The 26,905-nt window shown below is 47.9% G+C and overlaps 1 protein-coding gene and 1 pseudogene across 1 annotated transcript in view; both read right to left on the reverse strand.

Moving 5' to 3' along the window:
• Positions 1 to 4,562: 4,562 nt before the first annotated feature.
• On the reverse strand, positions 4,563 to 8,317 carry LOC115313381 (annotated as a pseudogene).
• An 8,393-nt stretch (positions 8,318 to 16,710) lies between these two features.
• The window catches only part of LOC8028175 (nyctalopin), a 109,224-nt gene continuing 99,029 nt past the window's right edge, over positions 16,711 to 26,905 (reverse strand). The window contains exon 7 of the mRNA XM_002410601.5: positions 16,711 to 17,842. Within this exon, the coding sequence (XP_002410646.4) occupies positions 17,601 to 17,842 (242 nt within the window). The 3' untranslated portion in view covers positions 16,711 to 17,600. The remainder of the gene's footprint in view (positions 17,843 to 26,905) is intronic.

A 26,905-nucleotide genomic window follows, 5' to 3' on the forward strand; every position in this document is an offset into this window, starting at 1 on the left:
TTATTTTAAACCGCTTACACTTATGAACCGGGAGTAGTCGGAAGCTATAAATCTATCAGCTTTCTTTTGAAGAGATTCGATATTATCGGCCTGATATGTTTCATGAGGGTGCCAGATGATTGATGCATACTCAAGTTGAGATCTGACAAGAGCAGTGTAGGCAAGAAGTTTTGTATCTGGGTTTGTTTGGCACAGTGTTCGTTTGAGAAAGCCAAGCATTCGCGACGCCTTGTTAGCAATATGTTCAATATAAAGGTTCCACGTTAAGTCCGACGAGAGATGAACGCCGAGATATTTAAAGGATGACACATTTACAGCGGCGTCACTACCAATGAAACACATGTAAGTGGTGAGATGTCGTTTCGAGTAGAAGGTCATGGCCTTTGTTTTATGTGTATTTATTTTTATCATCCATGTGTCACACCAGTTTGAAACTGTGCATAAGTCATCTAGTAAGATTGTACTATCGTGAAGGGTCATGACGGGGCGGTAGATGACGCGACCATCCGCGAAAAGATGAGCGCAAGATTTGATGTTAGGTTGAAGATTGTTGATGTACATAAGAAAAAACACAGGACTCAGTACAGATCCCCGTGGGACACCTGATGTCACGGGAAGAGGGGAGGGGAGGCGTTTGCCAATCACAGCTGATTACGTAGAGCCCTGCATATCCGCGGATTACCCGCGGATCATTCGCGGATATCCGCAGTAAACTGGCAGATGCGGAGAAAAATGAACGATATTTGGCGGGTTGCGGATCGGATGCGTATATCTGCAGTTCCGGATCTATATTTTTACAAGGCGGCCAATAAACATGTGCGACCACACAGTGTGGAGTGAATAAGTAAGTGATACTAGAAGGCCATTATCGAATCTATTGCGGGAGAAAACTATTCTTTATGATAAAGGGTGGCAATATGCCCTTTTCAAAAGACTGCGACAACGACTGTCCGCCATTACTTGCTCGCATTCTCTGGGCATGTACTGGACACGAGGGTAACGTCAGCTTTCGGCGTCAACTCAGCTCAGCTCCTGTTGATAACGAGTGCTGACGTCACCGTTCGGCGAGGACTTGGAGCCAATCACACGCTTCGTTGGCAAGCAATGGTGACCAATCAATGTTGCTCGATGAACTTTTGAAAAGGGCCTATTGGGAAAAAGTTTTTTCCTTACGCCAAGAAAGATTTGATTCTCACAATAGATCGCTTTAGAGGGTTCTATCTCGAGAAATATGCTGTCCCTAGAAAAAAAGTGAAGAATGTAGAAGCATCAGTCGTGCCGGGAAAGCGTGTTTTAGTTTGTCTGGCAAAAAAAAAAAAAAAAAAAAAAAAAAAAAAAACGCACAAGACACAAGAAAGTAGAAAAACCCTGAAAGTTGCTTCTTCGCCTATATGTATATCGAGACTGAAATCGACCCTCGAGTAGTGGAACGTACGCCGGACAAGTTTCCACACTTCATTCTTATAGCGCATGTCGTGGACTCCACCACAGCATCAAGTGAACCAACGGAGAGAGACTGCTTATTAGCGGGTATTAATTTAAGTGAGGCGAATTATCCTGAATCCGTTCATGTTGACGATATTGTGTTTCTTCTACACGTAAATCCCCACAAGTGAATCGTTCCGTGTCTTTGCGTTTTTTTTTTCTTGACAGTTGTCTCTGACTTGTGTTTAAGTACATGGCTCCGAGTATGTAGTTGAAAGTTTGTGTTTAAAACTGAAACCGATAGGAGGTGTTGCCATTATTAAATACTGCGATACTTTTTCCAGTGGTGAACTCGCGCCTTACCACTCATACACGAGAACTTTGCTGCGGTGAGTGAGCGCCTTTCCTTTCCCACTTTTTTATTGTTTGGCCTAAATAAAATGACACAATGCTACTCTGTCCTTTGTTAATTTTCATGCGTCTGCTTATGCGTCTGCTTGAAGATGGTTTTACAATGCAACAAGGAAATTAAGTATTAATGTCCTTCCTTTTGAGCGCGCCTTCTAGACATAGCGTCAATGTCACGAATTCCCTAGACGATCTCATAAAGTTCTGCGATCATCTTTACAGCGATGTGAAGTGCCTCTAGAAGGATGATCGCTTATTTCATAAATACAATGAAGCACAATACGATAAAATGACTTTCACCGTGCTCTGGCACGAATAGTTCTTTGTACACAGGTCCGCAGACGGCTTATAGAATACCATCGAAATGCTTTTTAAAATTTTTATTCATGCTTGATTTTATGATACAAACTAAATGCGCTGATTGACGGCTGGATGCAGTTTTGAATTTTGGTGATGCGATTCAGAAGCGGACACAAACTTTGCGGATGTGTACCGGATGCGGATACAATTCGTTAAGAACATTGCGGATGCGGTTCGGATCCGGATACAGTCTGCGGATGTGAATCGGATGTGGATGATCAAATTGTTATCCGCGCAGGGCTCCACTGTGTGATTGCCGTCTGTTAGTCAAAATTTTTTAATCGTTTACAACACCTGTGGACAAGCTTAGTTTAGTCAGCTTATATATCAACCGGTTCTAGGGTGACCGAATAAACACTTTGCGAGGTCAATAAAAATGACATCGACGTGTTTGGACAGGGGAACAGAATGATGGCCATTTAACAACTCAAACAGCTGCGTTTCACATGAACGTCTACGCAGAAAGCCGTGCTGGTTAATAAAAAAAGTTGATTGTTAATTAGGGGGGTCATGATTCGCGACGATATAACGTGCTCTAGAAGTTTACTACATCAAGCACAGGTAAGTGAGCTGAATCTGTCGTTGCCAAATGAATATTTATCCCCCGTCTTAAATATACAAACAACATAGGCGTAGTTCCAATCGTCTGGTGATTCACATACAGAGAGTGATTGTTAGAACAGCCTTCCCCGATGAGGGTCAGAAATTGATTTGGTGAGCTTTAATAACTTTGTGGATATGCCATCCGGGCCAGGACTAGTGTTAGTGGGCAATCGCTCAATGGCACATAAAAAAACCATAGCTAGAAATTACAATATCCTCCATATTGCTTTCAACTGACATTTCTAATATAGTGGAATCTAAAGGAACATCCTCACCAGTGAAAACACTGCTAAAAAACTCGTTAAACTGGTCGGCCAACTGAGATTCACCAGGTAAGGAGCCACTAGAGCCCAAGCTGGAGAGCACACTTGCAGGGTGTGAATTTAGAACTCTCCAAAATTTCTTTGGGTTATACCGTAGCATATTCGAGACATCAACGTAAAAGAAGCCCTGCTTGGCCTCTTTTATACATTATTTCAGCATACGGCTTCATACGCATGATGCAGGCCCAATCGTGTTCCGTCAGAAATCTTTGCTCGCTAATATAAACGCTTTTTTTCCCCGGATAGTTCATTTAATTTTAGATGTACCTCATGGGAACGTAGATAAGGTGCAATGTTTAAAACAGTAATGCGGGCAAACAGAGACTCTATCAGTTTGTTTCGAAAAAAACATCCAGTTTTCATTTGCAAAACGCTCATCGAATCCGCTCAAGAAAGGGCTAGAAAACACAGACAATCTTGACATCAATGATTTCACATCTGCTTTCTTGTAATCAAAATTTGTTTCCCTAAAATATAACGCTTTGCAAAGGATAAAAAGAAGGTACAATGAACCACACGGTGTTCAATAATTTCGTCAATAACATTAACCGACGCGTGCTCAGGCTGCGTTGAAAAAATTAAATCCAACACAGCATCTCCACCTGTAGGGGTTGTGACAATCTGCTCTAGCTGGAAATAACTCGCCATCTCAAAACCTTTTAAGCATTCCATCTTGTTTGTAGAGTAGCTAGAAACTTCGTTTGCTGTCCAGTCTATACCAGGATAGGTAAAATACCCAGCCAGGACTATAGGAGTGTAAAAAAACTTTGACTGTAAATCGTCTACAATTTCTGTTAAGTGATCAATAAACTCTATACAGGAGTCCGGTGGTCTGTAGCACACTCCGACTAAGCACCTTTGAAAAGATATTTTGATTGTAACCCACAGAATCTCAAGCACTTTATCAACGGAAATAAATGACGATGGAATGCACTTTCTTACAGCGATCATAACCCCCCTCCCCCGGAGCAAGACCGGTCCTTTCGATACACTGAAAACAGGTCTGCAAATATCAACTCTGAATTTGCAATGTCCGAGCAGAGCCATGTCTCAGTTCCCAAAATGACATCAGCGGAACATGTATCAATGAAAGAGAGCAAGTCATCCTGTTTCAGTATTCAACTGCGAAAGTTGGTGACAAGACAGGACAGCTGACCAACTTGGCGATCAGCCGCTGATTCCCCATTCTTGTGTGTTTAATTTTCTTAATGCCGTCTGCCTTATACACGGACTATGAGTATATTAATATCATTAACAATGTGAGCTCATCTCTATCCTGTATACACTTATGCAATTTCCTATACATACTTTTATCCCATCATCATCTACTATAACGCTTTATTCTTCTAAACCCTTGCTTCCACAATAGTTTACGCTCGTGGCGCATTTTGGCCTTAGCTACCCTTGCGCCATGAAACCACAATCAATCAATTGATCAATCAATCATTTTAGGATTTCCTTCATACGGAACACGTCTTGCGCGTGTTTCTCTTCGTACACCGTGATGGCGACGGCGTTCTTCTTGCCGTTGCAATCGTACGCAAGGTTACCCTCGCCTCACGGCGAAGCCAAGTGCTCCGTGACGCCCTTCCACAGTAGCCTTGCCTCGATATTGCCAATCTTGACATGTAATCTTGGTTTTACGACGACCATAATGCGAGGTAAGTCGTGTCTGCCGAGTCTCGTGCCTTTTACAGGCTTCGGCTTCCCGTGTCTGGTCTGCAGGTGCCATACACCTCCCGTGTCGTAATCTTCTTTGCCGTGACCGTCGCCGCCGCCTCCGCTGCCCTCGCCACCGCCTCCACGATCGTCGACACCGCTGTCCTCCACGCCGCAATCGTCAAAGACGTTCCTCACGTTTTCGCGTTTCTTTTTTGGCCCCTTCCAGGGCCAGATTGAGGTACGGGCTAAGGGGGCTGCAGCCCAGGGCCCCAGGCTGCCAGGAAACCCCGTCCTGGCCCCCGAAAATTTGAAATAAAATGGTAGTCGGTTTTTAGTTCTAAACAGCTCAGGCCTATAGGAGGAACAAAAATCAGAAGAGCCTCTGGGCGATGGCTTTCTATTGTCGCCGCCCCCCCCCCCCCCCCCCTCTTTTTTTAGCGGGTAACAGGGATTTTCTGAAGTTCCCTTTTCTGGATGAGCTGGTGTTTATTTTGCTTGTTGTAAAAAACTGTGCTATAGAGCAAAAAAAAAAAAAAAATGTAAGCGTTGCCTCACACACTCCTGTCGGAGGGCAAAGTTGTCGACGCTGGCGGTCTCGTTGAATTCTTCTAATTAAAACCAAACGGATGGACGGCCGCGGAGTTCTCTATTGTACTGGAGCCCCCCGACGGGTTTTACGGACAGTGGTGGTTTGGAAGGCAAGCAAGTGTTGCCGAAGGCTGCATGAGCAACATACATGCTGCACATAATTTTTTTTAAATTTTTGGTCTTTTAGTGGTTCATGTAGAGATTCCTCCGAAACGACAAGTACTGCGTACTGCCCTGCGCCCACTCGTCGGGAAATGGCCGGGGCCGGTACTGATGGCGACCAGTACATATGCTCTGCCAGAAAGTCGCCCCTCGGTCTTTGTTCTTACTGATCGCGACAAGTGCGTACGTTTCCTCGTCAACACAGGCGCAGAGCTGAGCGTAATAACGGCATCGTGTATCGATTGGAAACACCCGAGCTCATTCCCGCTACAAGCCGTGAACAACACTACAATAGCCACTTACGGGAACCGTTCACTTTTTGTCGATCTTGGTCTCAAATGGATGCTCCGTTGGGTGTTTATAGCGCCGAAATGAAGTTCGCAATGTTACATTATAACAGAGTTTTCTATATGGTAACCCAACTTGCCTTCAGACGGCACTGAAGTGCTGAGGACTACCACAGGATGGTCGTCGTCTCCTGGTTGCATTCAATCATAGGTCTTCGAAAGTGCTATTGCAAGAGAGTTTTCATCTGGTGGCTCACCTTGATGGATTACGGCGGCCTGGGGGATATATATCTTTTACAAAAATATAATTGCTCTATTAAATCTTCTATTCCTATCTAAAGTCACATAAGTGTTCTTTAAAATAAAATGCGTCATCATTATAATTACTAAAATATTTGCACCTTAAGTTTTGCATTCCTGACATGTTGCAAAGGGCATGCGATTACGTTAGGCCCTATATCACGCAAAAGTTATTGAAAATACATACATAAGCACACTTCCATTCTTATTCCAGATGCAACACTGACAATACGCACGTTCGTAGTTCCACTAAGTAATATCTCACTGTGCTTAGGTGCTCCTGATATTTTCGGCAATTGATAACATACAGATGCAATTACTTTAAGGAATGCAGGCTTTGCTTGGATTCAAAACCTTAGCCTGAACCGCCCTTTTCTATAATGAGACTATACGCTTTTATTATGATTATGAATTCATACTAAGATTATTTGCGCTGACACTTGTCTGGCAGAAGAACTATTCATGATTTTGTATATTTATATAAGGTTGTAAATGGTGTCATTGACTCACCACCATTACTTAGAAAAATATATTTTCATTTTAATTTCCGCCATACCAGATATTCTGCATGCTTTCACGTACTCAGATTTAGACATTATATAACAGCATCGCTCCTTCTCACCTCGATTTCTGTATATATATTTGATTGTACAGTTGTCAGTGGAATAATGTTGTGATATACTCATAACGTTTCCTTTTATTTTGTGATTATGTTTTGGTAACAAGTGTTGTTTTGTGATTATAAAGTGCATCAGAAAGGAAACCGCTGCGGTTGTTTTTGGACACTGAAAATAAAGACTTATGATTACTATACTGACTTTGTATGAGCTGCGCTCTGCGCAAGGTTGTCTGCTTATTGTAGAAAAAATGCGAACAAAACCTTGAAACAGACCTAACCAGACACGTGGAAAAATAAATGTTGTGGGTCGCCTGTCGATTCCCGATCAGGCCGAGCTCTACTCGCTCAGAGGAAGTCACACAAGGAGCGCTATGATAGACAAACACTTTATCGATACTTAAGTTGTGCTGCGGAGGCCAAGGCTGCCTTGTGGTCCGGGTCTTCCCTGGGCTCGTTCAACACCGCCTCTTTCGTTCGTCACGGCTCCTCGAACCCTGCCTACGCGCACCTACCACGAGCGTGCCTCTTTCTTCTTCCTCGCCGCTCACGGGGCCGTCCATCCACGTTCAGCGTGGCTCGTTGTCTCCCACACTCCCCTCCCCTCAAGCCTCAAACTCCGGGGGGGGTCCGGAGAATCCGGAGTCCCTGGACCGAGTTGCTGGACTCCAAGTCGCCCATCTCCGCCTTGCTGGTGGCGGTGGACGTGCATCTGGTGATTGGTGAACTCCTGGTGGGGGAACTTGATGAGCTCTCGCTCCCGCCACAGGTCCGGGGTCAGGTAGCTGTACGTCTGCTGGATGGCCAGGTAGGTGGTCTTGGCAAAGTTGCCCAGCGCGGCCGTCGAGACGCGGGCCGAGGTGTAGCAGTCCTCGATGCCCGCCATGTGCAGCAGCTTCTCGGGCACTGGGGCGGACACGATGCTTGTGCCGCGGGGCGCCGGATCAGCCGCATCAGCACGCACCTTGCAGGGTACGGTGTGGCGCTTTCCGCTCTTGTTTCCCCAATAGCCGCTACGGACGGGAATGACGCACAGCTAGGCCAGGATGATGGCTTGAAGGATGGCCGTGGCCACCTTTTTGGAGCACTTGGCAGGACTGGCACCTCTTTGGAGCTCTTGGAGCACTGGCCGTTGAAGTCCCCAATGGCCACAAAGGCCTTGAAGCGGGTGCGCTGGCCGGCACGCGTCTGCTTCTGCACCGGCATGATCTTCAGCACCTCGTCCTTCAGCGTGTCCCTGGGACTCTCCGGTCCTCCGCGTCTCCGCCGCCCTGCCTTCGTTGACGTGGTCGACGTCGGGATTGCTCACCCCGTCTCTGCCAACCAGGTTGACCACCCTGACGGTTGGTCCGTCTTGCTCCTTGCTAACCGGGTTGACCACCCTGTCGGTTGGTTTGGCCGTTCCCCCCTCCAACCGGGTTGACCACCCTGTCGGCTTGTCTGGCCATTCTCTTGCCGATCGGGTTGGCCACCCGGTGCGTTGGGCTGACTGGTCTTCTGCCGGAAGGGTTGACCACCCTGGGAGTTGGGCCGGCTGGCTCCGCCGGTATCCCGGGAAGTGGGAGGTCGCCTTCCCGAATGGCGCCGCCCATTCTGGTTCCTCCGGGGAGCATTTCTGGACAGAACAAGCTCTATTAACATCTTGCAAAGATTAGATCAAGTTCTAGGCCGCAGATTATAGCGCCGCGCAGAGCACCTATCGGATCTCTCACCGACGGGTTCGCGCATTGTTCGGCTACCGCGCTTAGGCCGCGTTGCCGGTCGCGCGCGAGAGTCACGCGGAACGGAGGATTCCTCGTTTTGTTCTCGTTCATCGTCATCCCGATCACGAAGATGGTACTTTTTCAGGTCTGTGATGTGGACCGGGCCAGACTCCTCGCGCGCATTTTCCTGAGCGAGCCTGTAGGTAAGACGTGACAGTCGTGCCTTTACCACGTAGGGCCCTTCCCACTTCGGAGCAAGTGAGGCTGCGAATCCGCTCGCTGCATTGCTCAAAGGATGGGCTCTCCTAAGGACCAAGTCCCCCACCTTGTACTCAAGGTGACGATGAGTCTTATCGTACTGGGCCGCCTGTTCGATCCTTGCTGCAACGAGGTTCTCTCTGGCGTCGTGCAACGCATTCGAAAGGCGAACTTCCAACTCCGCCGCGTATTTAGAGAGTGGGCGTTCTGTCGAACCTTGGTTATTTCGTAACCCGTTCTCCAGCGGAGACGATAGCTCCTTACCCAAGTTTAGAAGCGCAGGCGTTAATCCAGTCGATCTGTTCACGGTCGTCCGGATTGCAAGACCCATCTCGAGAATGTGTTCGTCCCAGTCCCTGTGTCTCTCCGTTAGTGTGATCAGCATGCTCTTTAAGTTTCGGTTCACTCTCTCAGTGATATTAGCCTGAGGATGGTATGGTGTCGTTCATTTGTGCTTTATGTTTAGCGCCAAGCAGGAGTCAGTGAACACTCTGCTGGTAAAATAGCTAGAATTATCGCTGATAAGACACGTGGGTGTACCGAAGCGCATGAAAGTTTCCAACAACTTCTCCCAGATGCGCTCCGAGACCAGCTTCCTCAGCGGGTGTAACTCCACCGATTTTGAGAAATGACCGGTTATTACCAATAAATACTGGTTCCCACGGGGACTTTTTGGAAGTGGGCCGATGATGTCGCAAGCAACCATCTCCCACGGGTAGTGACTCACTACAGGCTGCATCAGGCCTGGGGCCTTCCCCCTCGCCGCTTCGCTTTCTGGCAGGCTGGGCAGCTACGGGCGTATCGGAGTGTGTCCTGTCTCATCCCCGGCCAGGTCGCGACGCGACTTAACTTTTGAAAAGTCTTGCTGCCGCTGCCATGACCAGCCAAAGCCGAGTCGTGGAAGTATCCGATAAACCGCCTCCGTAGCCTCCTAGGAATCACCACCCTGAACGGAGAGTCGTTCCCCTCCTCGTCGTCGATTGTTGGAATGTAGCGGAGCAATAAGCCGTCTTGACCCATCAGGTATGAATCAATATGTTCGTTAACTTGACCGCCAGCGTTCCCGGTGTTGCTTGCCATTTCCGCAATTTTCCCCAACACCCGCTGACAAAAACCATCTGCCTTTTGGGCCTCGACAAGCTCTTCCTTGCTCACCACTTCACCCCAAGCCACGATCCTCTGTTCCCTCGTGCGGCCTCCTAACACTGTGACGAGCTCCTGTTGCATCGATCCCTTCCCGCTGTCTCGCTCATGAGCGGTCGCGCGGGAAGCTTGTCTCTCGCAATCCCCTGGTTGCGTCTCCTCCTTCCAACCACTATCATGGGGCGCCCGAAAAAGTGCGTCTGCAACCTTGTTGGTGGAGCCCTTTCGGTACTCGACAGTATAGGAGTATCGCTGCAAAGTGAGTGCCCACCGAGCTAACCTCCCCGCCGGCTCTTTCAACCTTTGAATCCAGGTGAGAGCGGCGTGGTCTGTCTGAATGACGAAGGTGGTCCCGTCTAAATACAGGTCGAATTTCTTTAGAGCAAACATGACGGCCAGCCCCTCCTTCTCCGTCACGCTGTAATTGCGTTCTGGCGGTGTAAGGGCTCGGCTGGCGAATGCCACCGGGCGCAGCTGTCCGTCATGTTCTTGCAATAACACCGCACCGACGCCGTAGTCGCTCGCGTCTGTCTGTACCACGAACGGACGGTTAAGGTCTGGCAGGCACAGGCTGGCCGTGGCTGCTATCGCCTTCGTGAGGGAAGAGAAAGCTACCTCTTGTTCTCCGCCCCAGGCCCATCTCGAGCCTTTGTGGAGCAGCAGGTTCAGTGGCCGTGTGAGTCCAGCGCACCCTGGAATGAACTGCCGATAAAAACCGACCATTCCAAGGAACCTTTGAAGGCTCTTCGCGTCGCGCGGTGGTGGGTAATCAAGAATGGCCCTCAACTTATCCTCGTTCGGCCTCAAGGTACCATCATCTACGACGAAACCCAAGAGGTTGACCCTTGAGGCTGCGAGCTGGACCTTCTTTGGATTAATCGTTAACCCCGCTTTGCTCATTCTGCTTAAGATAATCTCAAGGAGTGCTAGGTGCCCCTCGAATGACTTTGAAAATACGACGACATCATCCATGTATGCCATGGCAAAGTTGAACTTCGCGTCCCCCAGCACGATGTCCATGAGCCGTTGGAAACTCGATGGTGAGTTAGACAATCCGAACGGAAGGCGGATAAACTCAAACAGACCCCTGTGACAGGTGAACGCCGTCTTCTGGACATCGTGTGGTGCTACCTGGATCTGCAAAAAACCTCTGCTACAATCCAAGGTAGTGAAAACCCTCGCGCTACCCAACGAGTACATGATGGACTCAATAAATGGGAAGGGATATGAACAGTCTTGGGTAGTAACGCGTTACTAGTAACGCGTTACTGTAACTTAATTACTTTTCTGGTAACTTGTAACTGTAACGAGTTACTTTTTAAAAATGTAACTTGTAACTGTAGTTCTATTACTTTTTTCTGAGGTAACGATGAAAGTAACGACGTTACTTTTGTCGTTACTTTCCAGCTTTTTATGAATAATATATCACTGAACGAGTACAATTCAGCTATTCCTCGAACTTTCCAAATCGTCTGTTCCGACATTTCGAGTGTCAAGTTGGCCTTGCACAAACTTGTGAATACGTTCTTTCTCGCGAGTCAAGACCCGAATATAGCGACGTGTAGATTTGATGAAAAAACATCTAGTTATCTTTGCGCACGCGCTTGTACTTTGTGACTGAACACTTACATCTTAATGTCTTGAGCACTATCTATGTTGTGTTTTTTTTTCATTTTTTTGTGCAAACGCTTTTCAATCTGGTGAATCAACCGTGAAAGAATACAGGCGGAGGGCGCTGCGTATGTCTTGTATTTTGATTAGCGCCACTACTCCGCACTGCGCAAGTTTCGTATTTTGATTAGCGCCACTACTCCGCACTGCAGATGTTTCGTATTTTAATTTGCACCACTACTCGGGCGCGGAAACTTTCAAACACTAATTTCGAGAAGCAACTGCTGCTAAGTTACAATATGAAGTAAAAAGCGTACGTCTTAATTTTATGCAATAAAACTTGGTGAGGGGTGTTTTCTAGCTTTTATTAATTTTTTGTGTTATAGAAAAGTAACTGAAAAGTAACGTCGTTACTTTTTAAAAGTAACTGTAACTGTAACGAGTTACTCTTTTGTTGCGGTAACTGAACGGTAACTTCGCTACTTTTTTTATAAAAGTAACTGTAACTGTAACGAATTACTTTTTAAAAGTAACTTACCCAAGACTGGATATGAATCCCTTCGTGTCATCTCGTGAAGTTGGCGGTAGTCAACGCAGAGGCGAGCGGTACCGTCTTTTTTTGGCGCTAAGACTACCGGAAAAGCCCAGGGGCTCTGTGACGGCCTCACGGCCCCTGTGTCTATCATCTCATCGAGAGCCTTATCTACGAGAGCTCGCTTGTGCGCACTCAGCGGTCTGGGATTACAACCCCATGGTCTAGCATCTCCTGTGTCGATTTTGTGTTGTAAAATGTTTGTAAGTCCCGGCCTCTCGGTAAGCATAGCTGCGTGTCGATGCAAGGCGTCTGCTAACATACGCCGTTGTTCTGCCGGCCCGTTGTAAGAAGCGACAATCACTTCAACGTTTACCGATACGACTCGCGCAGCTAATGTTTGCTCCTCTCGTAATCCGACGAGTGAGCTTTCTGTGTCCTGACCGAAACTCGGTGGGACGGCAAAGGGGATAAGGGGAGTCAACGGATTATAGTGGTACCCGTTATTCTTCAAGTCTATGATAATCCCCTCCCGGCAGACGAAGTCCTGTCCTAATATCACAGGGATTTGCATGCCTGGCAGATAGAGAAAACGCTGCCTCCTTCGACTGCCGTCGAGGCTAAGGTGAAGGCGTATAGCGCTTTGTGCCCTAGCCGATCCTGCTGCTAAACGCAGCTCGGTGGAAACTTCCCGCACGTGAAGTGATCGTCTGCGACAGTCTTCGTAGACCCTGTCGCCGATTAGGGAAAGAGCCGAACCGGTGTCAATTAGTGCGTAGTAAATGTTACCACCGATCTCGACGCGCACGTACGGCCCCTTCTCAGATGTCAAACCCTGAGTTCGACATGCCGACGGGGCAAACACCGACCTGTCGCTGACCGCAACTCCAGCCCCGTTGGCAGACTGACGAGGGGCCTCGGCAGCGGAAGTCCAATTAGTGGCGCCGGCCTCTCCCGTTTCCCTGAGACCCATGGGGGGGAGCTGCCGTCCATGTGCACTGACGCTTGATATGCCCAAGCTGATTGCATTTATAGCACCTGACCTGTCTCCTGCCATTGTGTGCTGAGCGTGCGCCGCTACCATCACGCGAAGCAATGTCGCGCTGGGGGTCATTGTAGTTCCCGCGACCCTCGTAATGATTCGCGACTCCGCGGTGGTCGGCTGCGCCGCCTCCCCTACGGGGATGCGCCCTGGAAGAGCCCGCGTTAGCTGCTCTGCGCCTCTGTTCAAAAGCGAAGGAATCTAAGGCGCGGGGCACAGCAGTTACGCCACTCCTATGTTCTGTAACGGCCACGTACGGCGTACGTGAGTCGTCGCAAGCTCCCGCGCCTCGTCCTGTCCAGGCGCAACCCGGCTCCAGAGATTCCTCTGCGCGTGGAGGGGGGCGACACGTCAACTCGGCGAGCAAGCTCGCCTGAGCGATGCGCGCCTCTCTGGCAAGTGCTTCCAGATCAGCGAAATCACGTCCGCGCAAGTAGGCTTTAAATCTAGGGTGACACTGGCGGATCGCCCTAGCTACCTTCTCCGCGTCTGACGCTGTAGGGTCGGCTCTGGAGTAGAGCTCCTGGAGAGCGCAGTTGTATTCTACGAGGCTCTCGTCCGGATGCTGAGTACGGCTGGCTAGCTCATCTCTGATCCGCATCTCATAGTCGGGAGGCAGAAATTCCTCTCTGAATCGTGTCCGCAAATCTGCCATCGAAAGGAACGGCCTCTGCATTCGCCTCCAACGCGCTGCCTCATCCGTCAACGCGATTGGGACGATCTGTATCAGGGCTGTTTCATCCGACGCGCCCCACGCGGCAATGTACGCGTCTAGGTCCTGCAAGAAATCGTGAACCGATGCTGCGTCGGAGTAGCCCGAATAAGTCGGCGTCGGCACGCTTAACCGCGGGCAAGGCACGGGCGTAGGCGCGGGATTCACCACCTCTGGGGCCAAACCCATCTGTTTAGAAAACGTCGCGAACATCGCCGTCATGGCGTGCATTAGTTCGCTAACGTCTCCCGTGTTCACCACCGGAATTGGGGGTTCTGGCGCTGCCGCAACGCTCGCTTGCCTACTCGTGCCTTCTCCCACGTCCGAGTCAATATCCGCCACTGACTGGGTTGAGGCCTCGGGATGGGCGGCCTTATTCCGTAACCTGGACATGGCGGCAGAACGTTAAACACTGATGTCCAGCGGAGTAACAAAAAAAAATTCAAATGGGAAAACAAAACAAACCTAAATTTAGAAATCGCGATTCGTGGGTCTCCCTTGGAGCGAAAAGAAACAACGGCAGACTGATCGGGCCCCACGTTGGAAGCGCCAGTTATGTGGGTCGCCTGTCGATTCCCGATCAGGCCGAGTTCTACTCGCTCAGAGAAAGTCGCACAAGGAGTGCTATAATAGACAAACACTTTATCGATACTTAAGTTGTGCTGCGGGGGCCAAGGCTGCCTTGTGGTCCGGGTCTTCCCTGGGCTCGTTCAACACCGCCTCTTTCGTTCGTCACGGCTCCTCGAACCCTGTCTACGCGCACCTACCACGAGCGTCCCTCTTTCTTCTTCCTCGCCGCTCACGGGGCCGTCCATCCACGTTCAGCGTGGCTCGTTGTCTCCCACAATGTGAAGCAATTCAACGATATCTATAACACAAGACTGTTGAAGAAAGATGTCTTGGGAATGTTGTTATTTTATATTTCAATGTCTCAGGCAACTATAATGTTGACCACGCGATGTGTTGTGAGGAAAACCTTCAGTGTTCTGCAAACATAGCCTGATAAGTAGAATTTCAATAGTGTAGTTAGTAGAACTCACTTCAAGGGTGTGCAATAGGACGAACCATCAAGGAAAGCCTAAAGTTATAATTGTTGATATAAGTATTTGTAGCTTTCACGAACAATAAGATGTAAAAAACGATTACTCCTAATTATTTATATGTGCATAGACAGATACACTGTAACAAGTTTGAGAGCTGGGCTAGTTGGTAGGGGTTAAACATAAGGAAATAAAACAGCGAAGACGATAATAATCCCCGGAGAAGGGAAACCAGGGGGACAAAAGTCAATCACAAATTTCCAAACACTGCTAGGTGACTGGTGCGCGACCGAAAAACTCCGCCTGGTCCGGGTATCGAACCAGGAACCTCTCCATTTCCCTTCACCTAGCTGTGTTTGGAGATCGGTATTTGTCCATTGTCCCCTTTGTTCCCCTTCTGTGGGGATTATGATCGTATTTCTGGTCCAGCTTGCCTGCACTTTTGCGTTAATTTCTCTATAATCGTAGCCTTAAAGTGCAGGCCACTCTTGTTGGTGTTAGACTGGTGGCAGCTGATGAAACCCGTTTGCTCTACTGACGTCTAACTCCGGGCTAGCTTAGTTGGTAGAGCGCTCCACTGGAAAGGGAGAGGTTCCTTGTTCAATACTAGGACCAGGCGGATTATTTCGCTCGCGCACCAGTCACATAGCTGTGTTTGGAGATTTTGTGTTTGTCCTTTGTCACCCTTGCTCCCCTCCTTTAGGGATTTTTTTGGTCTCTCTTGTCCAGCTTGCCTGCACCGCTGCACTAATTGCTGTATCATCATAAAAAAGGGCGCAAACAAACCCAAAATAAAACAGCCTTCTGTCGTGTCCGTATATAGATGGCTGAGCGTGTTCATTTTAATTTGCGATAACGAAAGAGGGATATTGAAGACAGTTTGTCGCTTGCTTATACACACTTTTGCGCTGCTTTATTTGATTATGTTTAGACAGATACGTAGCTTTTATAGTTCCACAAAGTTGCTTGCTTGAAATAGTAACATGAGTCAATTTGTAATTCGCATAGAAAGTCGTTCAGTGGGAAACACCAATACAAAAAAACAAAAACAAAAACAAACAAAAAAAACACGGCATGGTGCTTTGCATAGAGAGAAAACTTATTTATGTTTGAAGGCATAAGGGAGACCAGCATCAAGTACTTTATTATGATTAGTTCAAGCAACCTTTTGACATCGCCTATGGAGCATATTTAGAAACTCGTGTTCCAAGAGCTTCAACGATCAAGACAACATGGTTCAGTAGGTTAAAATGCGGTTTAAAAATATGAAAGCTAAAAAGTAGGCGAGTAGCTTGTACCTGTGGAGGGACACATGGAATAAAAATGGCTAAGGCTGCACCGCTACGAACAGCACAGTGTCAAACTCAAATCCGTTTCGGGCTGCAACAGATGTCCAACGATAGTACACAGCCGTCCTGCCGGCTTGCTGAGAGTACCAAGCGAGGTCGAAGCCAAAACCCCAATCTCGCAACCTGACCTCTCGGCGCATTCCATTCGACGTTTCCCGAGGATTTTCGCAGCTGCCGTGGTGAGCTCTTCACTGTTTCGAACCTCGTTGGCCTCTTGCCATATTCTTGATTTTCGTGGTCATCTTACCTGCCTACGTGTTCCCGATGACTTTTTGGCGACGTTCAGCTGTCATCGCGTGCTTGATCGTTCTCGTTCCTCGGCGGCTCGTAGTGCTCGTGACTCGTTCGCTGGCTGGCTGTTGACATGGCGTTTCACGAAAGAGAATTTCCTGTCGCTAGTTTTGATCACAAAAACCTGGAGCACAAAGTGGTGCTTGAAGACGCTGAAGTCTAGCGCCCTTGCATCAGGATAGATAAGTCGACGTTCGAGGACTTGCTTGACAAGGTAAGGAAGCTCATCATGAAGAGACATGGCGTTCCGGCAGATCATTCCGGCAGGCAAGACTCGTAATCCCGCTCCGTGATAGTCGGGGTGTCATATATCTCGCAAAAAACGCCTGTCCTTGATCGTTTGGATAAGAACATCCTCGAGATCGGCCTGAAGCTTCGCGGCGCTCATTATAATACCTCGAACGGCCCGAAGGACATAAACAAGGAACGATACGGAAAGTCGGGTTCTGAAAAACTTCAGTGTCAATGTTGTTGCCCGTTTTGGGAGATTCACCAACAACAAACAAAAACTAAGCGGGAGCTCTAATTAAAATAAAAAGCGGCCCTGCTTTCACCGTGCTTGTCGGCGCGTTTTCTGCCCAAAAGAGCTCAACACGAAAACCGCGTCGTCCAACTCTGTTTGTCTGTGTATTTCTAAGTGCTTTGTTTCAATCACCATTACAACTAGGAAACAAGTTCTCTTGTTCGTGTATTTTGCGTCACGTCCGCCAGGTGGGTCGGTGGATTCCGCCAAACAGGCCGTCTGTCAGTGTCGTTTGTAGCTCGTTGTTGTTTCTCGCCGTCTCTTGTTGCTGTTTGTCGCTCTAGTGGGACGAGGCTATAAAGGGCTATCCAAGCAGGACGCGGCAAATGGCGTGAAGCGACACAACATAGCATATATCGTACTCAAATCCACCTTCGTCCGTTTTTATTTATTTTTTGCTAGTTTTGCTTGCGTCCTTGGGCAGAGGCTTAGAGCGTGCTCAACACGTTGGTGCGAAAACCACTCACACGACCTGCTGGCTGTCGTCAATGCCACCGCTGTTATCGGTCCTCAATGTACCAAAACAAGAAATGGGAAGCGACGACAGCGAGCTTCGAGGAAGTAAACCGTTTTCGTGGTTGATGTGCAAACTGAAAACGGATGGAGCGACTTTCACTGGGTATGCCGGTGCTGTGTGAGCGCACCGTCTGCCGCGTCCCATTTTAGGCGGCGTCCGGTAGGAGGGAAACGTCGTTGGGCTCCAGCTTGGGGCAGGGCGTGTCGCAGGGCAGGCTGTCGCACGTCATCTGCGACAGGTGGAGACCTGCCACCGACGGCGGGGAGTTGCAGCGGCCGTCCAGCTGCCGGTACTCGGGGACGGCGCGCTGGCAGTCTTGGGAGAAGCAGCGCCTCGGGAACAGCATCACAATCCACTGGAGCGAGCAGTCGCACACCAGGGGGTTACCTGGAGCCGGGGAAATGGAATTGCAGACATGCTGAACATTTGACAACTACAGCTTTCGGTAATGACTGCTCGCAAATCGTCACATATCCTACGAGAATCGCAGAAGCGAGTAGCGATGTGCTCGACCTGAGATTTGGATCTGAAGAGCTTTTAGGGCTACACGTTTACTTGCCACGTTAAGGAGGAAATTTAAGATCACTATATTATTATGTGTGAATCTGTAGGAGAACCTACTACAAACGGAAAACGGACCGGCTAGTTAAAGTCCCCAATTACACTCGTGCGCTTGACGAAAGCGTTTTAGACCACCTCGTATATAAGGTCGACGTTGTCTGCCAGTTAAGTGTACCTAATGTAAAAGCTACTTTGGTGTGGTTTTCTTTTAGAAATGCACTTCAAATTTGAATAAGTCATTTCGGGCCAATTCGTGGCAAACGCATACAAAATTATAACCCTTTAATCACTACAGAGGTTTTACATCTGTGGCTTTATATTAATAGGATTAGAATTCACAAACGAAGATCGGACAAGTCGAATATATTTCAACTTCGAAGACAGCTAAAGTCAATGATTCAGTAGTAAAAACAATAATTCCAGACTGTGATCTTAATTAAATTGTTGGTAGCGTTGACGTATGGGCTAGTTGCTAGTTCGTTTTAACGGGTAATAAACTGCGCAGGAACACGGAGAGAGAAGAAGACTGAAGACAAATATGGCGCTGTCATATGTGGTGTCTGATTCTCACAAATGTTGGCGATATTTAATACAAACGAAGCAATCAGTCATTCGATGAAACAAAATAGAGTAGACGTTGATGATTCTCCTGAGATTGCTAGATTATTCAACCATTACGTTTCTGCAGTATGCGCAGTTCATAACCATATTCTAGCAGTTGACACCACGCAACTTAGTATTCCGAATGTAAACAAGGAAGGTATCTGCCGGATTACTAGGATGATCAGATGTCCCATTTTGGCCAGGACAGTCCCGTTTTATAGCTGCATTTTTACCGTCCCGTCATTTTTTCAAATAAAGCCTCACGACCCATTTTCGTTTGAACGTGCGCGCAGAGTTACGAACTAAGTTCTAAAGGAGTGGAAGAAACATACAAAACATACATAATAAGTTTTAAAACTTATAAACACTCTATGAAAAAATTCACTCCCGTAGAGTAAATTTAGAGCTCTTTCTATGGTTTCATCTGTCAATATACGTCCTGATCGCGCAGATTTTGTTCGGGACATTTTTCTATATTACTATATCTAGAATGATTCTGTTTTGTTTTAAAATAAAAAAAAAGATATGTACTTGTGTACTCACCTAAACGAAGAACTTGGGCAAAATGTGGATTTGTACAGTGAACTGAATTGTAGCACAGCTTGCCTTTTCTTTTGGCCCCCCCTCACCACACCAAAAAGGTGATTTTAGGTTCATCGCAAAGAGTCCAACGTTCATTTTTGAGTACAAATGTAATGAGATACCAAGCCTGGCAAAGTATCGCGATGCAATCGATAAATTGTAAATATATTTCACTACTGAGATACAAATATATTTTTCAAATGCATTTCGATAGAGAGATACAGGTACTCGGAGGTACCTCTACGAAACCATCGCGATACAGTTGCGTCGCGATGCTGCCCAACCCTGCACGACAGCGATGCCAACTTTGGCTTCCTTCTGCATATTGACGGACTGTGCTATGGTACTGACAAGGATAATGTAAAAGCAACATGCTTCAGTTTCGAATAACACCAATGCAGTAACGTCGATGCTCATGGGCTGTGCGAAGATATTTTAGACTCAAGATTGTTGCTCTACCCGGAAGTATCAAGAGTCCACTTAATTGATCGGTATGGAAACGAGAGCGTCTTCACCAATCTTCGCATTGCCGTCCGGATACTGCTAACTATATCAGTTTACATCGCTGGATGTGAGAGGCCCTTCAGCTAGTTTAAATTATCACTTGAGTATTGGCGAGCTTCTATGGGCCAGGCTAGATTTTGTGATCTTGCTCTGCTTATCGAAAAAAAGCTGAACAAATAGACTTTGATGACGTTGTAGACCAATATGCAGCAGCGAAAGCAAAATAAAAGTTTCATTGAGGTTTTTATGCAATGATAGGAAGTAATAATTTCTCCTCTATACTTATTTCGTGAATAATCGAAGGTGTCAAACAAGATGTCAGAATTCCAAACACCACGCTTCTGCTGATAACACCTTCATAACGTTATCTAAGCGTCTTCGTGATTTAACAAACTGTTAACATGACCACTTTGCCTTTCTCTTTTATGTGATTGCGAAAACGTTTCACAAATAACCTCAAAGAAGCCCGGCAGAACCTCGACGTTGCCAGGTTGCAGCCGTACGACCAATACAACCATGAACGCCAGAGCCTGCAGTTCGAGGTAGGAGAATTGCTTCTCTGGCGCAGTCACCACTGAGTAACGCGGCAAAAGGCTCACGGCCTCACTGGCCAACATGCAGTCTTGTACACGTTACTAAAAAAAAGTAATCGATTACAATTACTTTTACTCTTCGCTCAAAAGTATTCGATTAGATTACTTGATTACTCGACGTCAAAAGTAATTGGACATTACTTAAAGAAGTAATCGTTACTTTTCCAATTACTTTATTGTGTGAAAACACAACTTTAGCGCTCATAACAATGAACTACTTCCAACCTATATTTCACATTTGCACAAGTATTGAAGAAGAAAAACTGGCTCCCTCTTCGTGGTCGTTGCACCTTCACAATGCGGACTCAAGCATAGAATTCGTTTGAAGACGTTTAATGATTTGGGCGTTCGCCAGTGTGTGTGTGTGTGGGGGGCGGGGGGGGGGGGGGGGAGGGGCTATTAAGCTTGAGCAAGGGTTGTCGCTCAAAGTTTGCGTCGCTCATTTTATTATTCACATGTGGATGAGCTCGCATGTTATACACAAGAGCAGCAGCTCCAGGATTTGAAACGGATCATGTGTAGTATCAATTAGCGGAAGAGATCGCCCCGACCACTTCTCAACTCGAAACATTGATTGTTACAAAGACCACGTAGGGGAAATGGGGAAATATTTCAACTGCCTTTGTTATATTTTGCATCCGCTTTAGGCATTCTTCGGTTCTGGTTCTCTTACGGGCTGCGAGTAGGTACCCTAAGCAGGATTTTTTATTATTTTATTTATGTGTGTGTGCGTGAGGGGGCTAGTTTGAACGAAGGACTCACAAAGCTACATTCTGCTTCCTTAAACTTCGCCCTGAATGGCCTTTATCACGGACTGTAGCTTCCCTGGGGCTTCCCACTCCCAATCCCAGCTCGAAAAAAAAAAAAAACAAAAAAAACGGACATTTTACAGAAACTGTACCTAGAAAGAGATTGACCTCGTTTCCTACAGCTCCGCAAAAACCTTTCTTTTTTCCGTTCGAAAAAAAAAAAAGCAAATTTTATTTTTGTCATTTTATAAAAAAAAAAAAAAAAAAGGCGTGTGCCCGGGGGGGGGGTTCTCGTGGACAAATTGTAACGGTTACAAGTAATTTTATTACTTCAAAAAGTAATCAGATTACTCTCGTGATTACTGACTAATAAAAGTAATCAACTGATTACAAAATTACTCCAAAAAGTAATCGATTACAAGTAATTTGATTACTTGTAATGCGTACGGTACAAGTCTGCCAACATGTGGGATGGTCCATTCCGTAGAGGCAAAAAGCTTTCCCCGCTTACATACACGCGCTAATTCACCATTCCAGTGCTGAGTCCACAGGAGCAACTCATGTCTCCGACCTTAAAAAATTCCACATCCGGAAGATGGTTTATCGCAGGATCGAACCGATGCCGATGACGACCCTGTCCCGGACCCCCCCTCACCGCCACACATGCGGTACAACCTGCGACGTTGCTGACGGCTGAGAGAGAAGTTATACAGCGGTGGACAAGATTCCTTTAATTTTTTCTTTCTTTCGAGTTTCGAGCGTTGTACCTCGTAGAGTATACCACGGATCTGATCGCTTTTTTGAGGGAAAAAAATATTGCGCAATTGTGTGCCCCCCCCCCCCCCCCCCCCAGATCCTTTATTTTTTTCAAGCATTATAGGGCGAGTGGTTACACATGAAAATAATCGATAGCAATGTCTTGCTCGGAAACACGAAAATGGATCACGGTCAACGCCACCAGCAAACTCTGCCATCTTGACGCCAGGGGGCTCGGAGACGTGGCGGTCCCAGTCACCAAGGGCGGCAACCGACCAGGTTGCCGCCCTCGGTGAAGGAGGCCACCAGCATATCACGGATATCCATAAAATGCCGGGAATCCGTGATATGCCGGCGATCCATGCAATATCCGCGACCGCCCGGCATATTACGGAACCACTTCCAGTGGGAAAGACGTGCCAGAGCCAGAGGAAACGGCCTCTGCCGGCGATGCCGGGAACGGCCGCAAAAAACGGTCATGACCAGGACAGTCCTCGTTGGGGACGCCTTCCAAGGGTGGGCATCGGATTTAAGCTGGAGTGATCAGCCCAGGCGAGAGCGCGCCGGCCCTTCCGCTGCAGCACCTGGACCGTTCCGGGGACAAAAGTTGGAGGAACGCCACCCCACACAAAGCCGGCCGCGCACTACAGCTTGGAGGCGACGGGTTTCCTTTGCCCGCTCTGTGGGGTTCCTGAGATATGCCGGGTGGCCCACCTCCGAGGAACTCTGCACGGAGAGCGAGCAGACTCGGACCGCATCAACCGAATAAATTGTCTCGGGGACCGCGACCACGAGCGCGTTATAGTGCTCATGCAGCGCCGCCATCCACACCTCCTGTGACAACATCCTCCCAAAAACGGCAACGACGATTAGGTGATTGACATGCCGGACGTTTAAGGGGGGAGGGGGGGGGGGGTTGAAGTATGGGGACAAGGGTCCGCCATCGCGCCATAGGGGCCGCTACCGACCGCCCAAAGTCCGAACCGCGACAGTGCATGAAGAATAGGCGCGAGAGACTATAAAAAAGGGACATAACGACGGAATGGAGGGTACACTGTTAGCAAGTCCCGTGTATTTGGCGAATATTTGGGGTGAAAAACACGCCATTTACACAAATTACCATAAATTTACACGATGAGTAACGGATAATTCGTTCAGAAATCATGCGAGGTTGTAAAAAACGTGTTTTGGTTCGGTCATACACGCATAACCGTGTAGCCGACCTCGAAAACACGCATCGCCACCGGCGACGACCGCGGCATTGCCGGCTATCGAAGCACCGGAATGCTTGGGGACACACTTAGAAAGGGCCGTCGAGACAAATGCCGCGGAAAGAAACATGTCTCGGAGACAGATATGCACCAAAAGCAATTGCGCCATGTCGCAGGACGTTGGCGAAACCCACGCTTACCGGGCTCGCCGCCATCTTCTGGTCGATGGCAATGCGGCTTGCTTCATGTCGCCCATGTTTGTATTTAGTTTAGGGGTCCTGATAACAGTTTCTTAGACACCACAAATAAAGTTATGGGTCTAATTATTCGTTCCAAACAGTTAAAATGGATATAAAAAGCGTGTCCTCGATGTGAACACGTGACATTGCAGTTGGTTTCGTTTTTGCTTCAACCTTCAACTGCAAGCGATCTGGCGATCTGGCCACGGCGCAAGCGCAACGGCGATGTACGCTGGAAGCAAGCGCCGGTTGGCTTTCGTTGTTTTTGTTTGACCGGAGAAAATCTGACAAGTACGCATGGCGTCGCTACTGTTTTGGTTTGACGGGACGCGAGAAGCTTCGCATAGAGCTTCGGAGTTTGCGAGCACATAGTGAAGACGTGACCGGAGAAGTGCCCCTGTGATGTTCCTGGAAGACGGAAAGTAGCATTCGTAATCGTCGTGTGTGCTTTGAAAGCGAAGGGAGTCACAGGGTCCACGAGTTCGCAACCACAAGCCAAGGTTCACGACAGCGCGGCGTTGACTTCGGCGATCTCGTTCTGTTTGGTGCAACCCGGCGATGCGAAAAAGAGCTGAAACATTCGTCGTGTATGGTGCGGTGCTTTGTATTCCGGGTCTGTTTGAACCACGCTTTTAACACGGAGCGCAAATTGTTTGTTGCGTGGTGGAGGTTCAACGGGTACAGTCCCGTCGTCGTCAGCTGATCCGGTCCAGCTGGTCCGGGAGGACGCAGCGAGCGTTTTTAAAAGTAAATCTTCCCTCGTTCCGTTTCGAACTGTGGAAGTATCCCGACACATATTGTGAGTAAGAAGCAGCGGGCGTTTTCAACAAAATTACGTTGTTTTAATTGAATAATGGACTCCGGATTGTTGTCTTAAATCTGCCGTTTTTTATGCTTCGTGTTGGACTGCGTTTGCATAGCGACGCACACCGCTCGAGTATGATTCGGTCCTGCAACGAGTTTGTTGCGGCAATCATGCGGCGTGAATAAATAAGGGCAAGGTTTCCTACCTGCCCACAGATGCATGTACTGAGACCATTTTTTATGTTGTGAACGTGGTGCTCTTTCTTTATTTTGGAAGACGCGTTGGTGCATCTATTATGGTACAATCACTTGAGAGTTGAGAAATTAGAGAGCGAGCAAGCTTTCTCAACTTTGTCTCTTTCTCTCTGGCACTGCCCTGTTTCAGTTTCAGTAGGCATATCTACTAGCAGGTACAAACTGCTCTAAAGCAGGTAAAAAACGGGAAGCTTAGGACGGTGCGGACTCCGTGTTTCGCGCTTTTCGCAAGGTGACAGGGTAAATGCTTTTGTGAGATATGCGGAATATGCAAGCGATTTTGTTACGCCCGTCGTTTGCGTCTCTCCAGCGAAACGAATAAGATGATCTACTACAAAGGCGCAATCACAAGCCAAGATTTAAGATAGCAGTCGTTTGCTTCGGTGATCCGTGTAGCTGTATTTTACCCTGCTCTCTGCAACACCGTGTCATGACGAAGAGCTGGAATGGTCACGGTTTGTGCTGGCCTCCCGGTTGACAGAAACCCGCGTCGCCCGCATCGGCACCGAGTGCGCTTGGGCTGTTGATGCTCCAGCCTTTCATCCTCGGCTTGTCGCCAGCTCATCCTGCTGCTCAACGGTGAGGAAGCGGCGAGAGTAACCTCGGAAGTGAATGTAAATCCTCGTTCATTCAGTTATCCGGTGTCAAAGTGTGGAAGATGTCCAACGTGTACTGAGGGCGGGAACTACAAGCGTTTTGCCTTGCTTTTATAACCGAAACCAGAGCAACGAGATAACTGCCTTGCGTACTCTAAAATGACGGAAGCAATAAGTTTCAACAGGTCGAGTACGTCACCGGGGATGTAGGCGAGACGGTGCACACTGTTTAAACGCTTGCAGTATCCACGAGTGGTACCAGGAAAGCGACGTCAACAGAGAAGGAGCTCGCGATTCAGCATAATACACTGCTACGGGCCCGTGTATCTTCAAAGTTCGGGGTGGTGGCAGTATAAAAAAAAAAAAAGACGCATCAGCGCCCCACACCAGTGTTCACGAATAACACCGGTCACAAACTCCCAAGCCCCACCGCTCTTCTCGACACCGACACGACATACGACAACAAACTGCATCAAAACGCCCCAAAAGTGAAGGCGTCTGCTCCCGTACTGCAACTGCTGCAACTAGCGGAAGTGAAGTGTTGGGCGGATGTCCGGATGTCCTTCACAGAAATATATAAAAAATGCTTTGTGCAAGGATCATTTTCATTTATTATTGTATACGTAATGACAAAATCCCAATAATTTGTTTTCCTATCTGATTCAAGCTAGTCGGACTGCTCATAACACTGGTCAAGCAAGAAAATAACGAAAATTTGAACTTTTTCATGACCGGTTTAAGATTTATTGTTAACATATCATTATTTATTGCAACGGACTAGCATTATAGATTTTGCCTCCATACTTTTTAAATGCAAACAGTTCTAACGCACGGCTGTCCATTGCGCCGTGTTTTGTGTATTCTTCTATAAATCTATAATGGTCAGTGACCAAGGAGCTCACCCGCACATGTCAAGCTTATATGCGCCGCGGGGAGAAATGAATTTCCAGTAGGAAGTGTCGGGCGTGGTGTCGGTTGTTGTGTTTGTGTATATGTCGGTGCCGTGTAGCTGTGTGCTGTGTTGACTGCGTTGTATATAGGGTTGCTGTGTGGCCGTGGTCGTTCCCAGTGTTAACAGACTCGTCTTTTTTTTAAGAACAGGCTGCTAGAAATCTCGATAGGTGGCGCAAGTTACCGCCCGATTCTAAATAGTTTGCTCAAGTTATTTATCCATGTGAGTTCGGCATTCGTTTTTTTCTTTCTTTGTCTAGCGGCTCGTTGAAGCTATTGACGCCGCCGACCGCCGACAACACACGTACGTATCTTTGCAAGTAGCTACGTCCGCCGCTTGGAGACTTTACTGTGTATAAAAGACACCGAACGAGAACTAACGCGCCCTGTGTGCTTTCAATTCGGCTGAAAGGCGCGCGGCTCGCTGGGCTCGTCTCTCGCCTGTTCTCGGCCGCTGGCCGCCATGCTTCATAAGGAACACGCTTGAAACGGTTTTGCGGAAGGCAGACACGGTGTAGCGTGTTAAGTTTACACAGCAACTCATGTGTAGACGAAAAACACAGATGGCCTCGTGTAAAACGAACACGTTTCGACGTGTCCGCTATGGGACAACTGTTTACACGTCTGGGCGTGGTATTTTTGCTAACAGTGTATGGTCCGGGAGCACAGACACATGTATGTGAACGCTATGCTGCGTTGTACATTACTACTGACAAGCCATATATGTTATAATTATAAATATAGTTTCTTGTTTGAAAAACCCGCTGCTTCGCGTTGTTCCTTCGGGGCGGGCATGCAGCAAGGCAACCCTTCCACAACCTTTCCAGCGGCATCTCGAACGAAGCGATTTACAGCACGCGTCCTTGTTTCTGAGGGCGTACGTCAGTGTTGCCTGACTGCGCTGAGTTGTAGGTTTCCTCGTGAGTGGGCTGTGGTAGCCTGCGTAGGAGCAATTCAGGACGCTGGTGGCGGCCAAGGTAATGCGTTTCATTGTTTCTTTTGTGCATAGTTGTAACCCGAGACTGGGGATACTTTTGTGTTTTATA

Source organism: Ixodes scapularis, unplaced genomic scaffold, assembly GCF_016920785.2.
Source record: "Ixodes scapularis isolate PalLabHiFi unplaced genomic scaffold, ASM1692078v2 PGA_scaffold2__306_contigs__length_199485367, whole genome shotgun sequence".
Taxonomy (NCBI): Eukaryota; Metazoa; Arthropoda; class Arachnida; order Ixodida; family Ixodidae; genus Ixodes; species Ixodes scapularis.